The sequence below is a fragment of the Rhea americana genome, unplaced genomic scaffold, assembly GCF_003343005.1.
Source record: "Rhea americana isolate MKP2758 unplaced genomic scaffold, rheAme1 scaffold_5, whole genome shotgun sequence".
Lineage (NCBI taxonomy): Eukaryota > Metazoa > Chordata > Aves > Rheiformes > Rheidae > Rhea > Rhea americana.
This window is the reverse complement of record NW_028186645.1, coordinates 13,358,598-13,380,081: the sequence shown is the minus strand read 5'-3', so window position 1 is coordinate 13,380,081 and position 21,484 is coordinate 13,358,598. Positions and strand designations below refer to the sequence as shown.

Genomic DNA, 21,484 nt, shown 5'->3' with positions numbered 1-21,484 from the left:
CTGAGTTAAGGATATAGGTACTAGCAAGAGCAAGGGAGAAACCAGAAAGCCCTTTTTGATTATGTGTTTCAAAGATCAGTTAAAAGACTTACTTGATCTTTATTAGTTTTATGGGCATTCTCCTGTCTTTCCAGAATTCACCCAGGGCATGATTTTGCCCACAATGAATGGTGAGCATGTGGAAACAACACCTCATGTGACACTAAAAGCCGAAGAGTGCAAGGTAAACAAAACTATGTAAATGTGTTTCGGGGATCTCTAAAGAAATATGTAACATGTAAGATACTGCAGCTTACAACAACTTGTTCTGTTTATAGAATATATATTTGTATACGTGTATATAGGATATATATTCGCAATCTGTGGTGCAAGTCTTAATGTTTCTATTTGCAGCATCTAATATTTTTTAATTCAAGTGTTAAATCTGCTTTATAGACTCCAATATGGTGTAATTCCTTCTTTTCCATACAATTTTTGTTTCTCTCTTGGATATGCGATTGCTTGTTGAGGTTTGGTGGGTGGGAAAGTATGTGTGTGCTTCAGTGCTCTTTGTTTTGTTAGACCACTGCTAGCAGCAGTACAGCCATACTGCAGTCCAAATCCATAGGAGTCAAGATTCCTACTTGTAAGATCAGCTTGAGAGACACTTTCTTAACATCTCCTGAGGAGCTCTACCGGGTATTTGTTACTCAGGAGGTAAGTCCATGATTGTTCTCAGAACAGCTGCTCTTTGCACAGAAAATGCTGTTCCTGAAAGCTTTTTAAGGTGGCCTGTAGGACAGTCATGATGCATGAGAGTGGAATAAGAAAGTTGATCTATAAAACAGTTGCTTAAAGCTCCTTTTCACCCAGTTTAAAAAGAGTGCATTAATGCCAGCCAGAAGCCAATTCCAGGTGATTCTCAGCACCTGTCTGTAGGTGCATCCCTTTCAGCATGTGATCAGATCTTTTGGGATATACAGTTTTGGTGGGTTGGTTGGTTTGTTCCTTTTAAAGTTAGACGGTCTCAAAGCCAGAGAAATGCTACTTAAGGAATAGATTCCTCCCTGCACAGTACTGTGTGATTAAGAAACTAGGGATTCTTTTCTCTTGGCAAGCAAAATGCTGCTGTAGTGGCTCTAGCTTTGCTCCTTCTCACTGGAAGGGGGTTGTCTTTTCTTTTTTAATAAAGACCTTATATTATAGACTTTCTTACTCCTCCAGAAGTTGTGGAATTTTTGTAGTTAGGTGGGAGGCCTTAAGCAACAAGTTTGCAAGCAGATAATGTCAAGTAATACAGGTCTCCTCATGAATTCTTTGCAGATGGTCCAAGCTTTCACCCATGCACAAGCAGTCTTGGAGGCTGATAAAGGAGGCAAGTTTCAGTTGCTGGATGGCAGTGTCACAGGAGAATTTGTTGACCTAGTAAGTACTAGCCAGTGTTAACTCTATCTTGTCCAGGAGGGAGTGTGTTAGTTTTTGATGCATCTGTTCTGTAACAATTCTTCAATTCACTAATCCTGAATCTCTCCCTGATGCCAGGTAGTTGCATATAATCACTGCAGCTACTGAAAGTCTCCTTATTGCTGAAAGATAATATGAGTACAAGATGTTAGCTTGGGGGGAAAAAATGATTTCTAGTCCTGCATCTGTCTTGTTATTGTGTGTGGGTGGTGGTGGAAGTTGTTGTTTTTTATTATTATTATTTAATTGTGAGAGTATGGGGTGGAGCTCAGAAGCAGTGACTGACTCTTTTCCACTTTAACCCTCATGATACTGAATTCTTCTGAAAAGGGACACTACATCAGTGTTTGAGACTACTATGACAAGAATTAGTCTTCAGTGACTTCCTTGTAGCAGTATGTAATATCTGAACATGATGCACAATATTCAGAACTTACTCCTGTATTTCATGGTTGTACATGGGAGTCTGAATCTGAGATTTCCCACCTTCCTTTCTGTAAGCCCTTAACTTACATGCTTCGGATCTAGCCTGGCCTGGCTTCCTGGTAAAGGAGTGGAAAGAACAGTCAGCTTTAAGATACTGTTTTTCATGTTTTTCAAGGGATGATTGATAAGGCTTCAGATCAAGCACAGTTTTAGTTATTTTCTATTAAAAAATGCAAGGTTTGCAAGAAATACTAGTCTTCAGTCATTTATCTCTTTCATAGATCCCTGAGAAGCAACTTATTATGAAATGGAGATTTAAATCTTGGCCAGCTGGTAAGTAGTCCAAAAGTGGACTATGGTATTTTTGCAGCCCTTGCCAGTGTTCAAAGAATCAGTCTTATCTACCATACTGCCCTCCAGCTAGTGATTGGGAAGGAATGGGAGGGTGCATGCAGCACTCTAGGAGCTGCACCATTTTTATTCAAATTTCATATCCCAAATGACTAGGTCAGAGCCATGAACCACTGGTTAGGACAGCAGTGAGGGATTAGGAACAATGAAGTAGCTTGCTCTACTGCAGCTGCTTTGAGACATGAAAAGGGAGCCCTCTCCTCCCTCTGTTTCTAAGGAAGACCTGCTGCTGTCATAAATAGATCCCTCTGGGAAGGATCCTGGAGAGTATTATTTTGATTTGGTTTTTTGTTTCTCTTATGGTGTTTTTTTTTTTCTTCTTTTTTGGTGCTCTGCAAAAGGAGGAGCAGAGCAGCTCTTTGGGGCAGCTGATACTATACCATGCACTGCTGACAGATATGCTTTGGTTTCCCTAGGGCACTTTGCAACAATTACCTTGACCTTCACTGAAAAAGGTGGTGAGACAGAAGTGTGCTTGGAAGGCAAGGGCATTCCTGCCAGTGAGGAAGAAAGAACAAAGCAAGGCTGGCAGCGCTACTACTTTGAGGGCATTAAACAGACATTTGGTTATGGCGCCCATTTGTTTTAACACTGGCTGCTGGGAAGGCTCTGCTCCAAGGCTCTGCTGCACGGACTGATAAATTTCTTACCTGTCCCTTTCTAATCTTGGCCCTCTGCTTGGAAGAGTAGGATGATGGATGATAAGGAAGGCCATTGACCAGCACCACTGTTGGCCCCTAACTGCTTTGTGCACGTCTCATGCTGTAGGGGATTCTACATGTACATACTTCTATTCCTAAATAAACCTAACTTAAAAAAGAAATTTGTGTGTTCAGCTCAGCTTGAGTTCAGAGGATTGGTGGCTAGACCAAGGAAGGGATATGGCTGGAAAAACACTGATCAATGAAAAGTGATCCCAACATGATTTACTTCACTTCTGAGTGAGCAGAGAGCGTGAGTTTGATGCAGTTTTTAGTCTGAGCAGCTGCTCAGTTTCTCTCTACTTTTGATCTTCTGATAGTAAATATTTCAAATCCTTCCATTCTGAAGGAATTTAAGGCCTTGTTCAAGCTATTTCTCTTCCATTGCACATCCCCCTCTTCAACACCATCCTTTTTACACTTAGCATACTAGCCTGCTCTACAAGAATGCATATCATGTAGTTGCCCAGTGTCCGAGAAAATAAGCAAACTACAGCTAGGAAAACTCTTACCTATAAGAGAGTGTTCTAGTAAGGGTGTGGAGTCTAGGGACAACCCCAAGAACTTCAGGCCAATGCTAACTAGGCTCTCAGTGGGGGTGAGATTTGTTCTGTAAAATAAACAAGGTGCACTTCAGCTGTTCATCCTACTGGTAAGGAAGGGAAATCACATGTTTTTTCCTGCTAGTACAATTCATGGAGATTTCTTCTGTGCTGACTAAATTTCTTGCTGGAGATGGGAGAAGGGAATGGGGAAAACAGTTCCAGTGAGAAATGCCAATCTGCTTAACAGCTAGAGTGACTGAAGTGCTTAATTTTGCCTTTGAGGGATGAGCTATTTGTTGCGTTTTCTGATAGTATAGTTTAGAGTAATCTACAGAGCAGCTCTAGCTAACTAAAAGTAAGTAATGTTACTCAGTAAGAACTGGAGGTTGGTTGGTTTGTTTTTTCTTGATGGCGTGTCTTAGCTATCAGCAGAGAACTCAAGAAGACAACTTTAATGCCTATTTAAAAGGCAACTCAAGTATATTTGTTTATCAAAATAGAAATTATTTCTAGTTTTGTCCCATCATTATTCCACAGTGGTTATTCACATATTCACAGTGTGTCTGAACATAAAGTTACAGAATCACAGAATAGTTGAGGTTGGAAGGGACATTTGGAGATCACTAACTCCCTTGCTCGTGCCCAGGTTCAAGAGTGTGGCATAAAACTAAATTCTGTATTGTGTATTTATCTCTGCTGAATAGTTGGGGTTGTAAGGGACATTTGGAGATCACTAACTCCCTTGCTCAGGCAAGGTCAGTGAGAGCAGATTGTCCCAGACTATGTCTAGTTGGGTTATGAATATTTCTGAGGATGGAGACTCCATAACCTCTTTAGGCAACCTGTTACAATGTTCAACCACCGTAATGGTGGAAAAAATACTTACTTATGTTCAAGTGGATTTTCCTGTGTTTCAGTTCGTGCCCAGGTTCAAGAGAGTGGCATAAAACTAAATTCTGTATTGTGTATTTATCTCTGCTGAGCTATGGCTGAAACTGAAGTTGTATGAAGGACCAGGCACTTGTAATATGGTAGGGCTTCCCTGTGTCCATGATTCCCTCTTTTGCTAGAAAAGTGAGTGTAGGTATTTTGCAAAGATGCTTATGCGCAGATGTACTACTGTAAGCAGCTGGTAGACTGCAGGAATCTAGCATGTTATAAGCACTCTAGCATTATTTAGAGTGCATGTTTGTTTTTTCTTTAGGAAATGCTAGACAGAAATACAGAAAACCTTAAATAGCAGATTTGGCAGATTTGTTCACAGGCAAGACAAGAGCTTTGGTGTAAGTAAAGCAAAATTATTTCAAAATAGAGAAAATAAGCTCATTCTGATTTAACTTGACACAAACTTGATACCTGAATCGTAGCGTCTTCATTGTACTTTACTAGCTGTGGCAGCAGCTGGCCACACTGTGGCAGCAGTGCTCCCAGCAGGTAGATTTGCTCTGCCCCATAGCTGAGCAGAGGGCAGCAGAAAGTTGGCTGCACTAATCACCTGCTGTTGGAAGGTTGGGAAGTGGAACAGGAAAGCAGCTGAAGTGGAATTTTAATTGCTTTCCTTTCATCACAAACATGGTTTACTTTGGGCTTTCTGCTACTACTGTGATAGGACACAGTATGGCCTCTGCCAGCAGTCCACAAGCACATAGCAGTGCAGACTTAGGCTTTTGCTCACATGCAGTTTGAGAGCTGTGGTAGACATTTTCTAGCAAAACTGCCTGCCATAAGTTATGCCAGTGGTGTCACAGCTGACTCCCAGCCTTTTGAGCTGAAAATCACCAACCCCAAAACAGTAGAACAGGATGTATAGCCATGCTTTGGCTGTTCACAACAGAATGTACTGGATTAAACCACTGGTGAGTGAAGGCCTGTGCTAAAATACTTGACTGTGAACTAGCAGTTAGTCTGAGATGCTGAACATACTGGGATACGTTAGCTCCAACTGGATACAGCCGTGGTAATCTCTTGCAGTACTTCTGCTTCCTTAGTGAAGGCAATCCAAGCCTTAAGTTGTCGCATGATATGTAAACGTTCCTGTGCTGAGAGGTCAGAGGTGGTGCTATGTTAGATAGCTGGACAGTTATGAGGCATATGGACAAGTAAAGAGCAACCATCAAATGAAAAAAGCCAGAGTCAAAACAAGCAAAGCTAATAGTTCTTTGAACACACTTAACTGTTCAGGAAAGTCCCAGGTTCACTACAGGTATTATGGATGCTAAAAGTTTACATGGATTCGGAACAGGAGTGGACAAATTCCTGGAGGACAAAAACCACCAAGGGATATTAAACAGAATAACTATTGTATCTGGCGTAAGAAATCACTTTGCTACCAGATGCTGGCAGCAGAGAGATTATTTCAGGAAAGTAGCAACATATACTTGCCCTCMTCTTTACTCTTCCTTCCTATTTAGCTGCTGTTGACTGCTGTCAGAGACCGGATGCTGGTTTAGAGATCTATGATATGATTCACTTTGCCCTTCTAATGTACTTAGTAGTTATTTATGTACGTGAACCTTCAAAAGGGAAAGTGAGGTCACAAATCAGGGACTGAAATCCCCTAACCTAGGTAACTATAAAAACTATTTTGAAACATCAGCTCATCCCTACTTCAGTAACAACGTGGTAAGAATGTACAGATAAAACTAGGATAGAAATAATTGGTTATTTGCAGCATGACTGGGCTTGAGGCAGCTTACCCTAAGAGACCTACTTGGAGAACTGGAGCAATTTTAAAATTCAAAAGGATGGGAGGGAAGGAGACAGAGGGGAGAAAGGGAGAGGAGAAGTAGATAAGGGAATTAGACCAGAGATTCTAACATCAATTTGTGAAAAAATACAGAAAAAATACAATCAATAAATTTGTAAATACCAAGATAATCAGGCCATAAACAGTCAGCACCCTTGTATCAAGTGTGATTTATATCCAGTCAATCTAACTTCTTTCTTTGGCAGGGTATCTGGGCTCTATTAAGACTTTAGGCACTGCTTCCTATGATGTTTCTATTAGCAAATCAAGGAAGGCCTAATAGACTCATAATGAATCCAGTATTTTTCAGTACAGAAAACAACATAATTGATAATATAAAAATCTAACATAATTCATAGTAACAGAAGTGCTGCAAACCCTTAGAAGATGAATTTAGAATTGAAAATAATCTTGATCGAGTGGAAGAGTGATCCAGAACAAAAAAATTGTATTTGACCTTACTGAATTGTAGTTTTGCATTGAGGCAGAAGCAACCAGTAATATATATGCAAGAGGGGAAACAACAGACTTGGTAACACAATCGTAAATTACATTTAAGTTGGACAGGTTAGGGTGGATTTTCAAAGGAACATAAATTTAAAACAAAAGCTGCCTGGACAGGTTGTTTCATGTAGGCCTCATGAAGAGATCTTTCCATGTAGCATTAAGAAAGCCTCCAATGAGATTCTGTGTCTTCAGTTTAGGGCTCCATACTTCAAAAAAGACGTGAATTACTTGGAGCAAGTCCAGTGGTCTAGAAATACTGCTTATAAGGGAAGAGTGAAAGCATTGCATTTTTTTAGTCTAGAGAAGAAAAGACTAGGGGCAGGGAGGAGGGAGCACAATGATAAAATTCTGCAAATATGTGAGAGGTAGGAGCAAATAAGGAACTGCTATGCTTTCTAGGACCACTGCAGATAAGATGTAATGGTATTAAAGCAGGAAGGATTTAAATTACCGTTAAGAAAATACTTCTTCCTGCAAGAACAGTAAAGCTGAGGGATACTGTGGCATCTCCATCTTTAAGATGCCAGAGATCTTTAAGCTCAGGAGAGAGAGAGAGAGACCCATGGGTAAGGAATGATTTGCTCATGTCCCTGTGGTGGGAAGTGGTCTATGTGATTTCTTGAGGTCTCTTCTAAACCTGTTTTCTGTGGTACGTCCCCCAGTGCGTAAAGGCTATGATGCCCTGTTGGGCTTTCTCCCAGCCTTTCAGCCACCAGCCAGCCACTCCACCAGCTGCAGCCTCAGCTCCCAGCACAACCACTGCAAACCAGACCTAGCAGTGTCCAAGCTGCCACAAATCACCCGTCACCAGTGGCAGCAGAGGGTATTGCTGTGCCAGGGTGCCATGGCACCATGGCACTTCTGTCCAGGCAGGCACATTTTGTCCACCAAAAGGGGTTATGAATATCTTCTGCTGCTGAACAAACACAAGATGGAGGTGGCAACGATAGCTCACATTTTCCAGACAAGTGCTAAGCCTCCCTGCAGTTGGGCCACTGCCAGCAGAGCTCTCCCTCCCCAGGGCCTGGCCAACTGCCTGCACCATGAGGGCACATAGCTGCCTCCCAGCTCACTGGGGCTGGGGCTGGGGCAGTCATAGCAGCACCCTCATCCCCAGCAACCCAGTGTCCTAGAGATTGTATCTAATACCTCTGAATCCAGCAGCAGTGCCTTGTCCTGGTTGAGACAGGAGGTGGTGGCCTCTTGGAGAGCTCAGCATTCACTCAGCACAGTGCTGGGGCTGCTTTCCCCTCCCTGTGGGGAGCCCACAGCCTGGGAAGGTCATCACCCCTCAGACTGGGCAGTGAGGGCTTGTGCAGGAGATGGGACATGAGTTTAGGCCCTTCCTCATGCACTTTGTTGCCAGGCAAACAGAGGTGGTAGCCAGTGGGGAAAGGCACTTGTTCAGGAACCGCAGACACCCCTGGTGACAGCTAGGGTGAGAGAAAGTGGAGGGACTCCATGAGGGCACAGAGCCATGGCGGCCAGTTTGACCCTTGCCTGGAAGGGCAGGGCTGGTGCCTGTGGGGTGCCTGGTGCTCCTCGTGAAAAATAACTTTATGGCAATCAGATCCGCAGCTGGTCTGTCACTGCTGTGACTTGAAAAGGCGAAGGGCCATGTGGATGGGGCAACAGCGGGCCACACTGTGCTTCTGGTGCTCCCTCCCTCTGCCTGCACAGAAGACTTTAGCCACTGACTGGTGAAAATGAGCATAGTTTATTGCTTCTGGCACCCGTATGTGTGACCCAAGGCCTGTTGGCAGGAGACGGGACAACTGCCAGCATGGTATCTGTGCTGGGGACAGACCCTGTGTTGCTAAGGCTGTCCTTAGACTTCTCCTCTACACCTCACTATTCTAAAAAACAGCATTCCCCAGCGGTAGTAGTATCTTGCTTTGTAAATGCACTGGAAGCCTTGAAATCTGATGCTGGTTGTCCCCAGTGGCTAGCTTCCTGCTTGGCCAGTCCCACCTGATGAAGAGCATTTGGGCTGGGTGCTGCTCCCTGCCAGACCCTGCTGCAGGGTCGAGCCTGCATCTGCCCTTCCTCCATGGTCAAGCTGCTTGGGTTAGGAGCAGGGTTACTGCTGGATTGCCATGCAGTGAGAAAAGAATAGCTGAAATGCTTTCAAGGACCTGGAACAAAGTGGGAAAGGACCTGGCCAGCTGGGCTCGTCTCATGCGTTTCCAGGGGGCAGCTGTCTGTGGCATCACTGTGAAAGGAGAGTGAGACATTCCTCCTCCAACTGCAAATGCATGGGGTCCCTCTTTTTCAGTGATGGATATGCTTAGTCCCAGCCCATGAGTACATTTGGCAGGATTGCGCCAGCATGACTGCAGCATCCCCAAGGCTGCAGTTTGGCTTTGCGTCTGGTGAGGGTATCAGTGAAATGAGAACTTAGAAAGGCATGGCCTGAGAGCAGCCAGGGCCAGGAGCAGGAATGCCACTCCATGAGGAGGGAATCTCAACACGCAGGATTAAAGCATGGCTCAGGAGACGAATTCCTGTCATGAATTCCTCATGAATTCCTCGTGAATTCCTGTCATGAGTGGCTCTTAATCCAGTATATATGCTGCAGCCAGAAGGTATTGCTGAAAAACTGCAGCTCATGTAATACTGTTACACAGAGAACTTGACAGCTGTGTGGCACACTGTCCCCACCAACATGTATCTCCAGAAGGGCACAATGTGTTGCACACAATGGAGACTTTCCACAGGCCAGGAAGGCGACTGCTTGATTTCTACCTGAAAGAATTTTTTTTTTCCTTGCCAAATCTTCAGTTTTAACTCAAGGCCCACAGCCCATCACTACCATTTTTATCGCTTAAGGCTAGGCCTTGTGGTTCAGGTCTGCTCCACGGGTTTTGGCTAAACTCATCTGGTTTTATCGGCCTCTGTCTTCTCTTTCTGGAGTGGCTCATTTTGGGCCCATTTGGGCTTTATTGTGCGTTTTCCAAGAAGTAGATTCTTGGAGTAGGAGCCCTGAAAACAAACAAACAGTTAGTGAGATCCCTGCTGTTATAAACACATTCCTATGAAATCCCACATTCTCTCCTGAGATATGGGCTGCGCTCACTCTCTTTGTCCCCAGGTAGCTTAACTATGCAAGGTTCCCTTTGAAATGTCATTCACAGTAACAAGCATTGTCTACTCCCTACTCATTTGGGGCAAAGATGGAAGGTCAGCAGGGGCAAGTACATGCTGACAACATTGTGCCTAAGAAAATCTGGGCACAGATCTGTCTATGTATAAATTAACTTAGCTATGAGTCAGATGTCAGAGAACTGTTACAGCTGAGACATGTAAGCTCTTTCTTTGGCATGCTGGCAAGGTAAATCAGCCAGTCAAGAAGTCTAGGGTTTAAAGCAGACGGCAAAAATCGAGACTCTAGCTTGCTAGAAACTTACTGTGTGACCTTGGGTAATGATGTCGCCAGTTCTTAATAATAGCTCCTTTCCACACTTGCAAATTAGGATATTAATTTTTTCTGTTTCCTCTCCTTTGGCTATGGGATTTCTATAGCTCAGGAGTTTCTGGAGCAGGACTCAGCACCCAGCACAACAGGGGCCTCATCTCAGGGGATAAAGCATTAGGCCCTTTATACACAGTAGTAACTCTTGACCACCACGCCAGAGTAACAGTGGTTTTTCTTTTTTTTTTTTTTTTTTCTTTTTTTTTTTTGTGCTACTTTTTCTGCACTGCCGAGTTCAGCCCATTCCCCCCAGACTGGACTGGGATCCAAGCAACAATGTTTTTGATGTTGCAGAAAGGTAGAAGAAAGCTCAGCGTGACAAAGCATACTTCACCAAGAGGAGCTGTCTGCTCCTCCTCAGACAGGGGCCAGCAATGGTGCGAAGCAGCAGTGGAGCAGCACCATGTGTTGTACTTGTAGATAAGCCTTGACAGATGTGCAGCCAGCAGAATGAAAAAGAGCGAGAGCACGAAAGAGAAGGAGGGAAAACAGTTGGAAATAGCAAGAGCTTGGAAATAGAATTTATGCAACAATTTAACAGCAACAAAAAGTTGTGATCCCTGGAAAGCTTTGCATATCCCTCTGCTGTCATTAGCTTTTGGCTAGGGAGGCTGTAGGCAGGAAACAATTTATCAAATCATATTTCCAAGTGCAGTGATACTGTTTTTTTCACCCACTCCCATGTTCAGCACCTGCTTAAAGCAGTAAGCTCATGTAGGGTCAGCAGGCACCCAGATATTGCTTGGCTGAGTGTAGAATAAAACCTGGCTTTGAGGTTCAGTTACTTAGCACTGACCCTGATAGTCTGCTCTTAGGAGATGTTTCGTTCATTGCGACCAGACTTTTGCCTTCTTGTGGCCATGATGGAGGGCTCTGAATAATACCTTTTATCCAAAATTCTTGCAGCACTTTCTAGATGTTCCTTTGTTTCCCATTCCCAGGACATCACTTCCCGTCTTCCAGGTGCTATTAGTTTTAGTTCATCAACACCTTGCAGTTTTATCAAGTCACAAGTAGAGAAATGCCTTGTCCTAAAGAGTTTAGAGACTAACCAGAGAAAATAAGAGGTGGGGGGATGATGAGCTAAGTTAATAGACACGTGGAAAAATGATGTGGCTTGCTGAAAGTCATACAATAAAGCATTGGCAGAATAATGAAAATTAATTAGTATTTCATCTATTTGTTGTGCTGTGGGTTACGCCATCTTCAGGCCCTGGCTAGTGCACAATCTACATCCAACTACATCACCATCTTCACCTACATCTTCACCTCTCTCCGAGGCCACTTTTGGAGTGTGAAGCCTTGGGATGATTCAGAAACACAGGGAAACCAGAGGCTGCTGAAGGATAGTCCTAAAGCTAAGTACCCAAATCCCTTCAAGCCTAATGTGGCTATTCTGCACAAAACTAAAACGTGCTCACATATGTGGGGCAACAGCCATCAAGTTAGGAGCCCCATGGGATGAAGTTTCCAAGCATTACAGAGCAGATATAAACTGGTAACAAAAATGTTTATTTTTAAGAGATGTCTATAATATATTTATTTGGGGGGGATGAAAGGGCAGAGGAGTAAGGGCTCTATATTCAGTTTACACACACACATCTCAACAGCATAATCCTTATCTCCCAGCATCACTTGCACCTGTTCTTAAACTATCATCAACATCACCACAAACAATAAATATTGTGTATGAATGAACCAGAAAATTTAATGTGCTAGGACTGAGCAAAGCACTTGGAAAGAATACCAACGTTCCGCACCACCTCACAATTGAAGGCTTTGGGATTTGAATCACTATTATTAAAGCAATTGAAAGTAGCCTTATTGTTCTCCTTCTCCGCTTTCTTCTGACTGGGAATGGGAGTATCAGAAAGTCACCAGGTCAGGAAAATCAGATTCCTCTGAGCCTTAATGATAAGCTGGAAATTGCCATCTGCAACATTCAGAAATTTCTGCATCTCTCTGCTATTGAAGTTTGCTTGGCACCATCAATTGCAAACGGTAGGAGAAGGAAGCAAATCCACCAGGGTTCTTGCAATACAGCTGTGGCTAGAGTGCCAAAGTATGCAGCATTAAACATGGTGTCATCCCTCTCAAACAAATCAAAACTTTCTGGCAACATTCATTTCAGTTCCCAACTAAATGACAACGGCAGCACATACATATTAAATAAAGTGCTTTATTGGAGAGTCAGATAAAGAATTCTTCTCTATGAATTTTTGTAGGAATAAAATACATTTTATATATATTAAACATATAAAATAATAAACTTAAGGAGTGGAAACTAAGAGATTCATCACTTAAATAGCAGTGAACTGGACAGAATCTTTGATGGGATACAAAAATAAATGCTCGCTTCGTCTCTACTTTTTTTATGGTGCTCTGCAAAGCCTCCTAGCATGTAAGGTGCTTGTGTGAGGAACAACACTGCTTCTTGTTTCTCATGCTTCAGTTTATGCCTGTGTCTTCCAAACCACAGAGACAACGAGGCAGAATAACCACTTGGCTTTCAACCAGGTTTTAATGGGGGCTCACTGTAAGAAAGTTTTCTACCTACTCTTAGACAGGAATAGCATTTGTTACAAAAATTATTGTTTCATTTTTAGGGAGTACGTTGATTGACATATTCAGTATAAACAGGGAGAGGGTGCAATTCCTGTGTAACTGTCCTTATTATAAGAGGACTTCCTCTGAGACCAGCCAGTGTAAAGAGATTGGTTGACCTACTGAAAGTCTTTCCAGAAAGACTTTATTTGCAGAGATCCTGCTTCCATGTGTAGGTCCAATATTGGACCCATGTTTAATGAGAGGTTATTTTAAAGAAGTCTAGATATTGATTCAAGACAAACTTGTCTGAGAGTCCTCTGTTGTTAGTGATAGCATTTGAAATGGGAGAAGAAATATGAGGATGCTCTACTGGATGACAAACGATAACAAGCTCAGCCTTCCATAGCCTCAGCCACTCAATCTGTCAGCTTCCTGTACAAATGTCTCCATGTCTTCTTCAGTAAGCCCCCTTGCACATGCATGTGATAAGCTCCCAGAACCAAGCTGTTCAATCACTGCCATCCCCTCATTACCACCTCCTTGTAAACTCCCTCTTTACAGGAAACTAGTCAAAAAATGACCACTTGGGCTAGGGAGCATGTAATGGTCACTGATATTTAATAGAATCTAGGTCTCCATCCATGCTTATTTGGTTATATCTTCTCATTCTTTGCATGATACTTGTCATCTAAAACTGCATGCTTTGGGGAAAAGCACTGTGCCTACTTACATTCTGATAGCACCCGTAACTTGTGTCTGCGGCTGAGTTGTGTACTAGCTAAAAGAGAACAGTTTAGTGACAATTTCATAAATGCTTTTGTTTTACCAGCAATGGAGTCCTATGCACTGATGACCGAGGATGCAATATTCTGTAAATAACAAAGGCAAAAGGATCAACAGATACAAGATAGTCCCAGAAAGACTCCCTGTAGCTTGGATATTTCCTGATCCAGGAGAAAGTTGTTCAAATGAGGATAGAAATTTCACAGACCAATCAATCTTCTGAACCTAGATAGATGCCATTGCATTTAACAGAATTCTGCAGAAAAATATGGAGTAACCAACTACCTTGGTTAAAGTCTTTAATCTAGAACTAATTCCAGCCTTCTTTATTTTTGCTTGATTTCCTCTTTTATTTTTTCTGCTGCATAAAGTTTGCTAAATGGAATCTGTGAACAGTTTTTGCCAGGTTTAGCTACACAATGATGTCCAAAGATTAAGATGTTCAGCCTTGTTTCTCTGTGGGAAGTTTGGGAGCTTTGAACCTTATTTCCCAAATGTACTGGAAGAAAACTGCCAAGGACCTGCGAAAAGCTGGAAACCCCAGGTAAGACCAAAGTGGCAATAAAGTGTCATATTTGTGACTTGCAGACTCCAAGAATTAATGACATCTTTGTTAGTGTACGCACATCTTCCTCAGTCGGAGCCACTTTTGACTCTCCTGTGACACTAGCTCTTCTACGTTCTACTCTTCACCTTTCCATCACAGGTGAGCAAAGAAAATGGCACGGTTCTGTGTGCAGAGCTGGTAACTGCTCTAGGGCTATTCCAGCTGCACAGGACACAACCACCTCGGGAAGAAGAATATACACAGGTGAAGAATGATCCACTACAATGGGATAAGATGGAAGAATGGGGAAAATTGAGGCTATCCAGAAAGCTTTCTTATTGCTCAGGGTAGGGGAGGAAATAAACAACTTCATTCCTTTCCTTGCTCCTGCACCTGGCATTGCATTGAGAAAATTGTCCCGTATACAGAGACTGACAGTAGATGCTAGGCAGAAGCAGCCCAAGTGAGACAGGCACACCTCAGCCAAGCAGGAAGGCTTAAGCATGACATGGTGTGACTACAGCTTGCTTTTTGGGGGCTGCCTCTTATTAGAGATCTGGGCAAATTCATCACAGAGAAAGGCCAGAGTGCTGAACAGTAGACTGGAAATGCAGTAACATTTTGTGCTCGCAGTAGTGAGTGGTTTGTTCCCATCACTATGGGGAACTGGTCCCTGAGGTCTAATGAGAGTAGAAGACAGCTAATATGGGCATTACAGTAGCCCCCAGCTGTCTCTGCTGCCACATGCTTTTGCAGGTATGTGGCATGTTGACTAAAAGGAATGAGTTTGAGGTCAAATCTCTGCTCCCCAGAATCATCCATGAGAATGCAGGATGAGCTGTAGTAGCCTGGAGTGTGTCCCAGCCATGGGCAGGCTGGTGAGAGTCCTGCTTGGGGCTGACTTGTAAAGGTGAGTGGAAACTCTAGGACCTGAGCCCTGAGCTGCCCCAGTTAAGGAAAACACAAGCTCCAAGTGAGCTACTGTGTTGTAAGACTAACATTCATTGAGTGGCCAGGTGGGCATCTCAGACTCAAAGAGAAGCACCAGGGCATAAACTGTGCTGGAGAGGGAGGCAGCCTTGATAGGGCAACCTCCAAGCAGCAACAGGGGATGTAGTTCATCTGCTCCCTTTAACCAAAACACTGTGGTATTGCTTTTTTCTTTCATAGCCAAAACTGCTGTGGAAGGTCATCTTGCACCTGGTCCTATGCACCTTCAGGAGCTCATGAAACCCTCTTAGACCTCTCCCTTTTCCTTCCCAATTGTGAATGCAAAAAGCAGAGAAGAGGGGAGGCCCCTGCTCTACATATTGCTGGGGAACAGCCCTGCATCTCCTAGGAGGGTCCACTCCAAGTTTTAGAATAGAGTCAGTACATGCCAAGGCTGGTATACAGGCATGACCAAGCAGATCCTTCTTGCACCCAGCCAACTCCTCAGATGTAGTGTGAAACCAACATGAACTGAAGCCGTTTTACACTGCAGAGCCTTAGCTTACAGGTGGCATTGAAAAAAATCATAGAGAATGCTTTAGAAGAAGTAAATGGGGGTAACCCACCTTCCACTTTACACTCATCACTGCCTCCCATTCCCTCCAGCTCCCCCCTGTCCAGGCTAGAGATCTAGCTGGGCTCTGTGCTACCCACAGGGAAGCAATGGTGTGAGATCTGCCTCCCGCATAGCACAGCAGGGATCACCCAGTAATAAACTCCTTCACCTTTGAAAATCAGAAAGGAACTGATGCACCCTTCTGAAAGGACAAAATGGATGGTAAATCCTCTGCCTGGCACCAGCAACGAGCCTGTGAGCAGGACCTGGAGCTTTGCCAGACTGCTGCATTCCCAGGAAAGGGATACACAAGGGATGACAGCTATTACAGCCTGGGCTGTGGTAGGAGCCACCAGCTGCTGGGGGCTCACCTGAGGGTGCATGGGAGACCTGCTGCTTTGTGGCTCCCCTGAGCATGGCAAGTGGCTAGTACTCCTTGGCCTCCTGCAACTGGGAGAGGTACTCCTCCTCAGCAGGATTGTCAGCACACTGCTGCCCATTGTTGGGAGGCCGCACAGCATGGTACCGGCTCCAGTCTCCCTTGCAGAGGATCCAAGGTAGCATGTCCACTTTGTAGTGCAGCTCTGGGGAAAACTCAGTGCTAATGAGGTTGGGGACACCAGCCCCTTTGCCCCGGGTGATGAGACGGGTGTGATCATCGTAGCAGCAGTGCTGGGCAGCAAGTGTGGTGCTGTCCAAGGAGAGCATGGAGCGCAGGCAGAAGCGGGCTGTGGGCTTGTAGATGTCCAGGCGCTCCTTGGGCCCACTGGCATCCCGCCAACGGAAACTCTTGCCCTGGCGCTCATCCTGCAGGTTCACAGCACTGTAAATGGCCTCCAGTGGGTAGGAGCAGGGGCAGCTGGGCAAATCTGTCAGCACCTTGCTCAGGTACTTGGTGAGGAAGTCGCTTTTGCAGTTCAGCCACTTCTCACAGCTGTCCACATCTGGTGGAGAAGCACCAAAACACCAAAATAGTAAGAGTATGATCAACCAGCCTAGCTCTGTATCCAGCCAGCATTTGCCATTTGCCTGCAATTAGACAAGCTAGCAGCCACTAGAAAGAAGCTACCACGCTACTTGATAGAGCAGGTGCTGAGGGAGGCTGGCCAGAAACATCATCTTGCTCCACCCTCAAGGGCAGTGACAGACCAAGAAGGAGCTTCCCTCCAGAGCAGAGAGTTGCCCCTAGCAGGGGACTCTGCCCAGTGCACCCACTGTTTGTCGCTACTGGAGGTAGGCTGGCAGTGTCAGCACCACAAGTAAGATTCAGGAGGGCACATGGCAAGTTAGTTTCAACTAGCACACCATAAAATAGGACTGTAAGGTAAATGGTATCCCAACATGACTAGCTACAACACAGCTGAGTTTATATGTAGCAGTGAAAAGACTGATTCTCATACCAGATCTGGGAGCCCTTGATCAGAGCACTCTGAGCTAGCCAGCTACATCTCCCATAGGGTTTTACACAGAAAGCACCCAGGCCCTGATTACGAGGAAGAAGCAAAGGCTGACCTGAGTTAAACAGCTCTGTTGTATTGTCACTTTTAAAAGGAGTCTCCTCTGTGGGGAAGGCCACTTCTCCCTCTGCTCCTTGAGAGAGAAAAGACAAAGTAAAGGGCCAGGATGAACACCAGGTAGGGTGACAGGGTCTTTTTTTTTTTACTCCATAAAGGTAGCAGATGCTGTCCATCTTTTAACCTCTTCTCTCCTTCGTGCCTTTGATGACACTGTCCTGTGCACGGAAGGTCCAACAGGAAGACATGCAGGACAGCCTATGCTAAAAGGGTCTAATACTGTGGGTTACACAAAGCCCAATGGATAGAGCTGGCTCACAGACAGCAAGAGGGCAGACTTCAAGCTCGCCTTGCTTCATGATCTATGGGCTATGGAGCTCCACCTGTTCTTAGTAGAAATGAGTCATCGTTTTCATTAACCAAGACCACAGTAAATATAACTAGTTCTTGAAGCATGAACAGTGTGCCCAGGAGAAGAGGAATATGGCATTTTAATTCTGGAGAGGGCAAAAATTATGGGGGCTGGTGTGTACATTTCTTGAATAAGCATCCCATTGTTACCTGTTAACAAGAGATCTCCCTGAGCCAGATGCAGCCTGTGCCCTGCGTAACCCTCCCTCCCCATCCCAGCAGAAAGCCCAGTCTGCCCTGCCATGACACGTGGACCACCAGCCCTGCACAGGGGCTTGGATGGCATCCAACAGATAAAGACTGAGGCTCACCAGGGCAGCGTGGCAGGTCACACGTCCTCGACTCTGTCGCTGTGCAGGCGTAGCCGCAAGACCGGGTCCTTTTCTGATTGCCACTGCCACAGGTGAGGCTGCAAGGGGACCAAGGGCTCCATTCCTCTTCATCTTCATAGTCTAGGAGAGGCAGAGAGCAGTGAATCTTGTGTAAAGCCTCAACAGGATAGGAGCCTGGAGCCACTCATGGTCCCTGGGCCACGCTCAGACCTGTCTTGTCCCTGAGATGCTTTTTAGAGGCAAGCAGGGCCAGTGCTGCCTGGGGCATCCGGATGGACCCTGAGGTATCCTGCCAAGTGATATCAAGAGCCAAACATGCCTTCACTAGCAACCCAGGAAAGCAACCTCAGAGCTTTGACTGCCAGGCTTTGCCACCAGCCCCATGACTCTCCTTAAAGCTGCAATTCTATCTTCAATAAATATTGTCTCAAAGCCAAGTCCTCGCTCTTGGACTTGCTGTAGGAAGTAATCAGGATTCCCACATAGTGGAGATGGCTGGAACCCTTGCTCGGTTGTGGTCTGAGTCTGGGAATATATTTGCAGTATAGGATTCACTCCTTCCCCTGCTGTTGCAGGGAGAAGTCAGACAGGAGGCATAGGAAGAAGCACTGATGTAAAAACCAGACTTTTAGTTTCTGTGGCTTTGCTCATGGCCTTACTGTTCCAGTAGGGCATCACTGCCTGCTCATCCTCTTCCTCACTGTACCTGCCCAAAGGACTGGCCATGACAGTTAAACAAACCGGCTGGTTGTGCACTCTTAGGTGAGAAACTCAAGGTGGGAGTTACTATGCTCCCAGGCCTCTCCACCCGCCCAAGACCAAGCACCTGATATTCTGCAGCTCCACTCCCCGGATATGTCCAAGCTGCAGCAAAGGCTTCAGGCACTGATGTAATCTCAGAAAGCTGCTTCAATGATAGTGACACTTGCCACTAAACATTTATACTTTTTTTTCTAGTCTGAATGTGCCCTCGCTAGAATCTGCACTCAGATCTGATTACATGCAAGGGACATCCCCACCATGACGCTGGCATTTTTGGCTGCCCACAGGATCAGGTGGATGCTGGGGTTGCTCCCCAGGTACTTGCTTATTTTTTAAACAGCCATTGAGCACCAGCATGTTCTGATCTTCTCTGCAAGGATGCTGGTCCCTCCTGTCACTGTTGGCTTGCTGTGAAGTACCTGGGAAATACTGACTGCTGTGCCTTTCCTAGCAGCACAGGGAGAGCTGTAGTCAGGCTGGGCAGGTGAGAACAGAGGTCTGCAGGGTGGCTGCTGGCTGCATGGGGCTTAAGGGGACTCACCGTAATTATATTTTTCCTTAAAGATCCAGTTCTTCTGCCTGGGCCACTGCTGGTCCCAGTCATCTCCCACTCCACTTAACATGGACTCTTCCTCCTCATACTCTGCCATGTAATCTTCTTCTTCCTCCTCTTCATCTTCTTCCTCTTCGCTGTCCCTTACATCTAGGTTGTTATCCTCTTCTTCCTCAATGGGGTCAGTGTACTCCCAGAAGAGGGGCCAGAAGAGGTCTTTGTGGGATAACCACCCAGAGGATGTCAGGGACCAGTCATTGCTCGTCTCCTTCAACAAGTCCATCTCCATCTCAGCCTGAGGATCATCTACCACTTCAATGGTCACCTGAGAAATAAGACACAGGCAGGGCAGTTAGCCAGGGCACAGCTGACTGCCCAGCTGCTGGACATTCCCTGAAGCAGGGAGAAATATTCCAGTCTGTGCATTGACTCCTGGCCTGAGAGATCAAAATTGCTTTGGTCTATGGAACTAGTGCAATGAATGTGATAGGTCTCACTCACCTGGAGGGACTGAGGAGGAGCAGAGTGGGAGGCACTGACTGCAGCATCTCAGTAGTTTGGCAAAGGTTTCTGGTGGTCACCAAAACAGTAGAGAGTAAGCACTTAGATACATACGCAGAAATGGAGAGACTGTCCTCTTAGGGACTTCTACTCCTGCTCTACGGAGAGGGGCTCTGGAGGGCAGGGAGAATGACCATGAATAAACTCCTTCTGCAAGGAGCTTATTTATCAGTGCCAGTTATTTGCACGTAAGAGATATTTATAAAGATACACGGCAGCAGCCACATGGAGTCCAGGAAATGGACTCCTGCTCAAAAAAGCATTCCTGTTAGGAAATCAAACAAGGCAATAAGGGAGCACAAGCAATGACTGGCTCACAGCACCCCATGGCCTGCTCAGGCCCACTCCCCACCTGGATATTTGGGTTCTGGGCACTCAGATCGACGTTGGCCAGCCCCGGTAAGCTCTGCAGGTCCAATACAAAGGGCAGGTTCTCCTCCTGGCCAGCACCGCTGGGCTGGGGCACCGCCACACTCCTCACAGCCTGTTGAACAGCCCAGCGGCGCCTGTGCTGCTGTAGGCCAGCCTGCCCGCTCTGCCTCAAGCCCCATGCCTTGCCCAATGTGGGCTGCTCCTTGTCCCTGGCCAAACGGGGATCAGACGAGGCAGATACCTGGACAGGGAAGAGACAGTGAGGACAGGTCCCCAGACATCTCCTTCAGGGTGGCAGTGCTGGGAGCAAACAGCTGCCCAGCGAAGGCAGCAGGTAGGAGCATACACACATATATGCCAGGGCCCACTTGTGCTCCCAGCGGGGGTTGCAGCGCGACCAGGCCAGTAGCAGCTGGATGAACCCTGACAAATGGAATAGCTCGTGCCAAGTTCCCACGATACTCGTTTCTGCACTGAACGTGCACTGGCGTGAAAGGGTGCAAGTCAAAGGGACAGCAGGCTTTAGTGCATCYGAGAAATCGGAGACGGCTGGTAAAGCCTCCCCCCACCATAGTCAGGGCCAAGGCAAGGCTGTCCCCAAGATTTGCAGGGCCCTAAGCCTCAACATTCAGAGTGGAGGGGCCCAAATCCACAGCATCTCCACAAGCAGCTGCTGTTTCTGGCTGCTCAGCTGAAAACCTCTTTGTTCCCAAGTTCTTGCCCCTTGCACCAGCTCAGGCAAGAGCTGTGGGATTAAGGAAGAGAGTGGAGCAACCCTCCCCATGAGGGATGCAAAGAGACATTTCTACCTGCAATTAGAGCCAGATGGGTCAAGGAAGGACTCCACTCCCTTTCATCCTGATCACTGGAGCACTTCAAAGGCAGCTGGAGCCAGGCCAGGCTCTCATGAGCACACACAGAGGCCTGTCTGCTAGCCCTGTGCCTGCACATCAAAGCTCTGCTGCCTGCATCCCCCTCCCCCAGGGAAGGGAAAAGAGCAGCAGGGACACTGCTGGTCTGAGCAGAGCAGAGTTGGATGTGGGGAAAGGACTGTGACAGACTTTAACAGATGGACCCTGAAGAGAGGGCTGTGGGAAGAGAGGGGAAGTTGCACTGCCCAGGAAGAGCCTTTGAAGCTGCCGTCTCTCCATAGCAGGGAGGACTTCCTCCAGCATTGACAAGCAACAGAAAGTTGGCAGAGTTGGACCCCTCTGCCTGCCCCTTCCCCTTCCACTCCTTTGCCTTCCCTGAACCCTTGTCTAAAACCATGCAGAAAGATGCCCAGCTCTGTGCCAGCCCTTCTGC

The 21,484-nt window shown here is 45.9% G+C and overlaps 2 protein-coding genes across 3 annotated transcripts in view; one reads left to right on the top strand and one right to left on the bottom strand.

Annotated features, from left to right (window-relative positions):
- Positions 1 to 3,103, top strand: part of AHSA1 (activator of HSP90 ATPase activity 1) — a 6,283-nt gene extending 3,180 nt beyond the window's left edge. Inside the window, exons 5-9 of the mRNA XM_085317619.1 lie at positions 135 to 223; positions 562 to 696; positions 1,303 to 1,404; positions 2,151 to 2,202; positions 2,697 to 3,103. Of these exons, the coding sequence (XP_085173745.1) occupies positions 135 to 223; positions 562 to 696; positions 1,303 to 1,404; positions 2,151 to 2,202; positions 2,697 to 2,869 (551 nt within the window). The 3' untranslated portion in view covers positions 2,870 to 3,103. The remainder of the gene's footprint in view (positions 1 to 134; positions 224 to 561; positions 697 to 1,302; positions 1,405 to 2,150; positions 2,203 to 2,696) is intronic.
- ISM2 (isthmin 2) overlaps positions 1 to 21,484 on the bottom strand; it is a 38,307-nt gene that overhangs the window by 2,037 nt on the left and 14,786 nt on the right. Inside the window, exons 2-6 of one of the 2 annotated variants that reach the window (XR_014897382.1) lie at positions 20,160 to 20,420; positions 19,235 to 19,571; positions 17,911 to 18,051; positions 17,187 to 17,264; positions 16,046 to 16,618 (exon numbers count right to left, since the gene is read on the bottom strand). Coding sequence is in view for 1 of the 2 variants with exons in the window: in XM_085317618.1 (XP_085173744.1) it covers positions 16,101 to 16,618; positions 17,187 to 17,264; positions 17,911 to 18,051; positions 19,235 to 19,571; positions 20,160 to 20,420 (1,335 nt within the window). In the remaining variant the exon portion in view is untranslated. Of the gene's footprint in view, positions 1 to 12,412; positions 16,619 to 17,186; positions 17,265 to 17,910; positions 18,052 to 19,234; positions 19,572 to 20,159; positions 20,421 to 21,484 lie in introns of those variants that run through there. The other variant, XM_085317618.1, reaches the window with a different exon arrangement.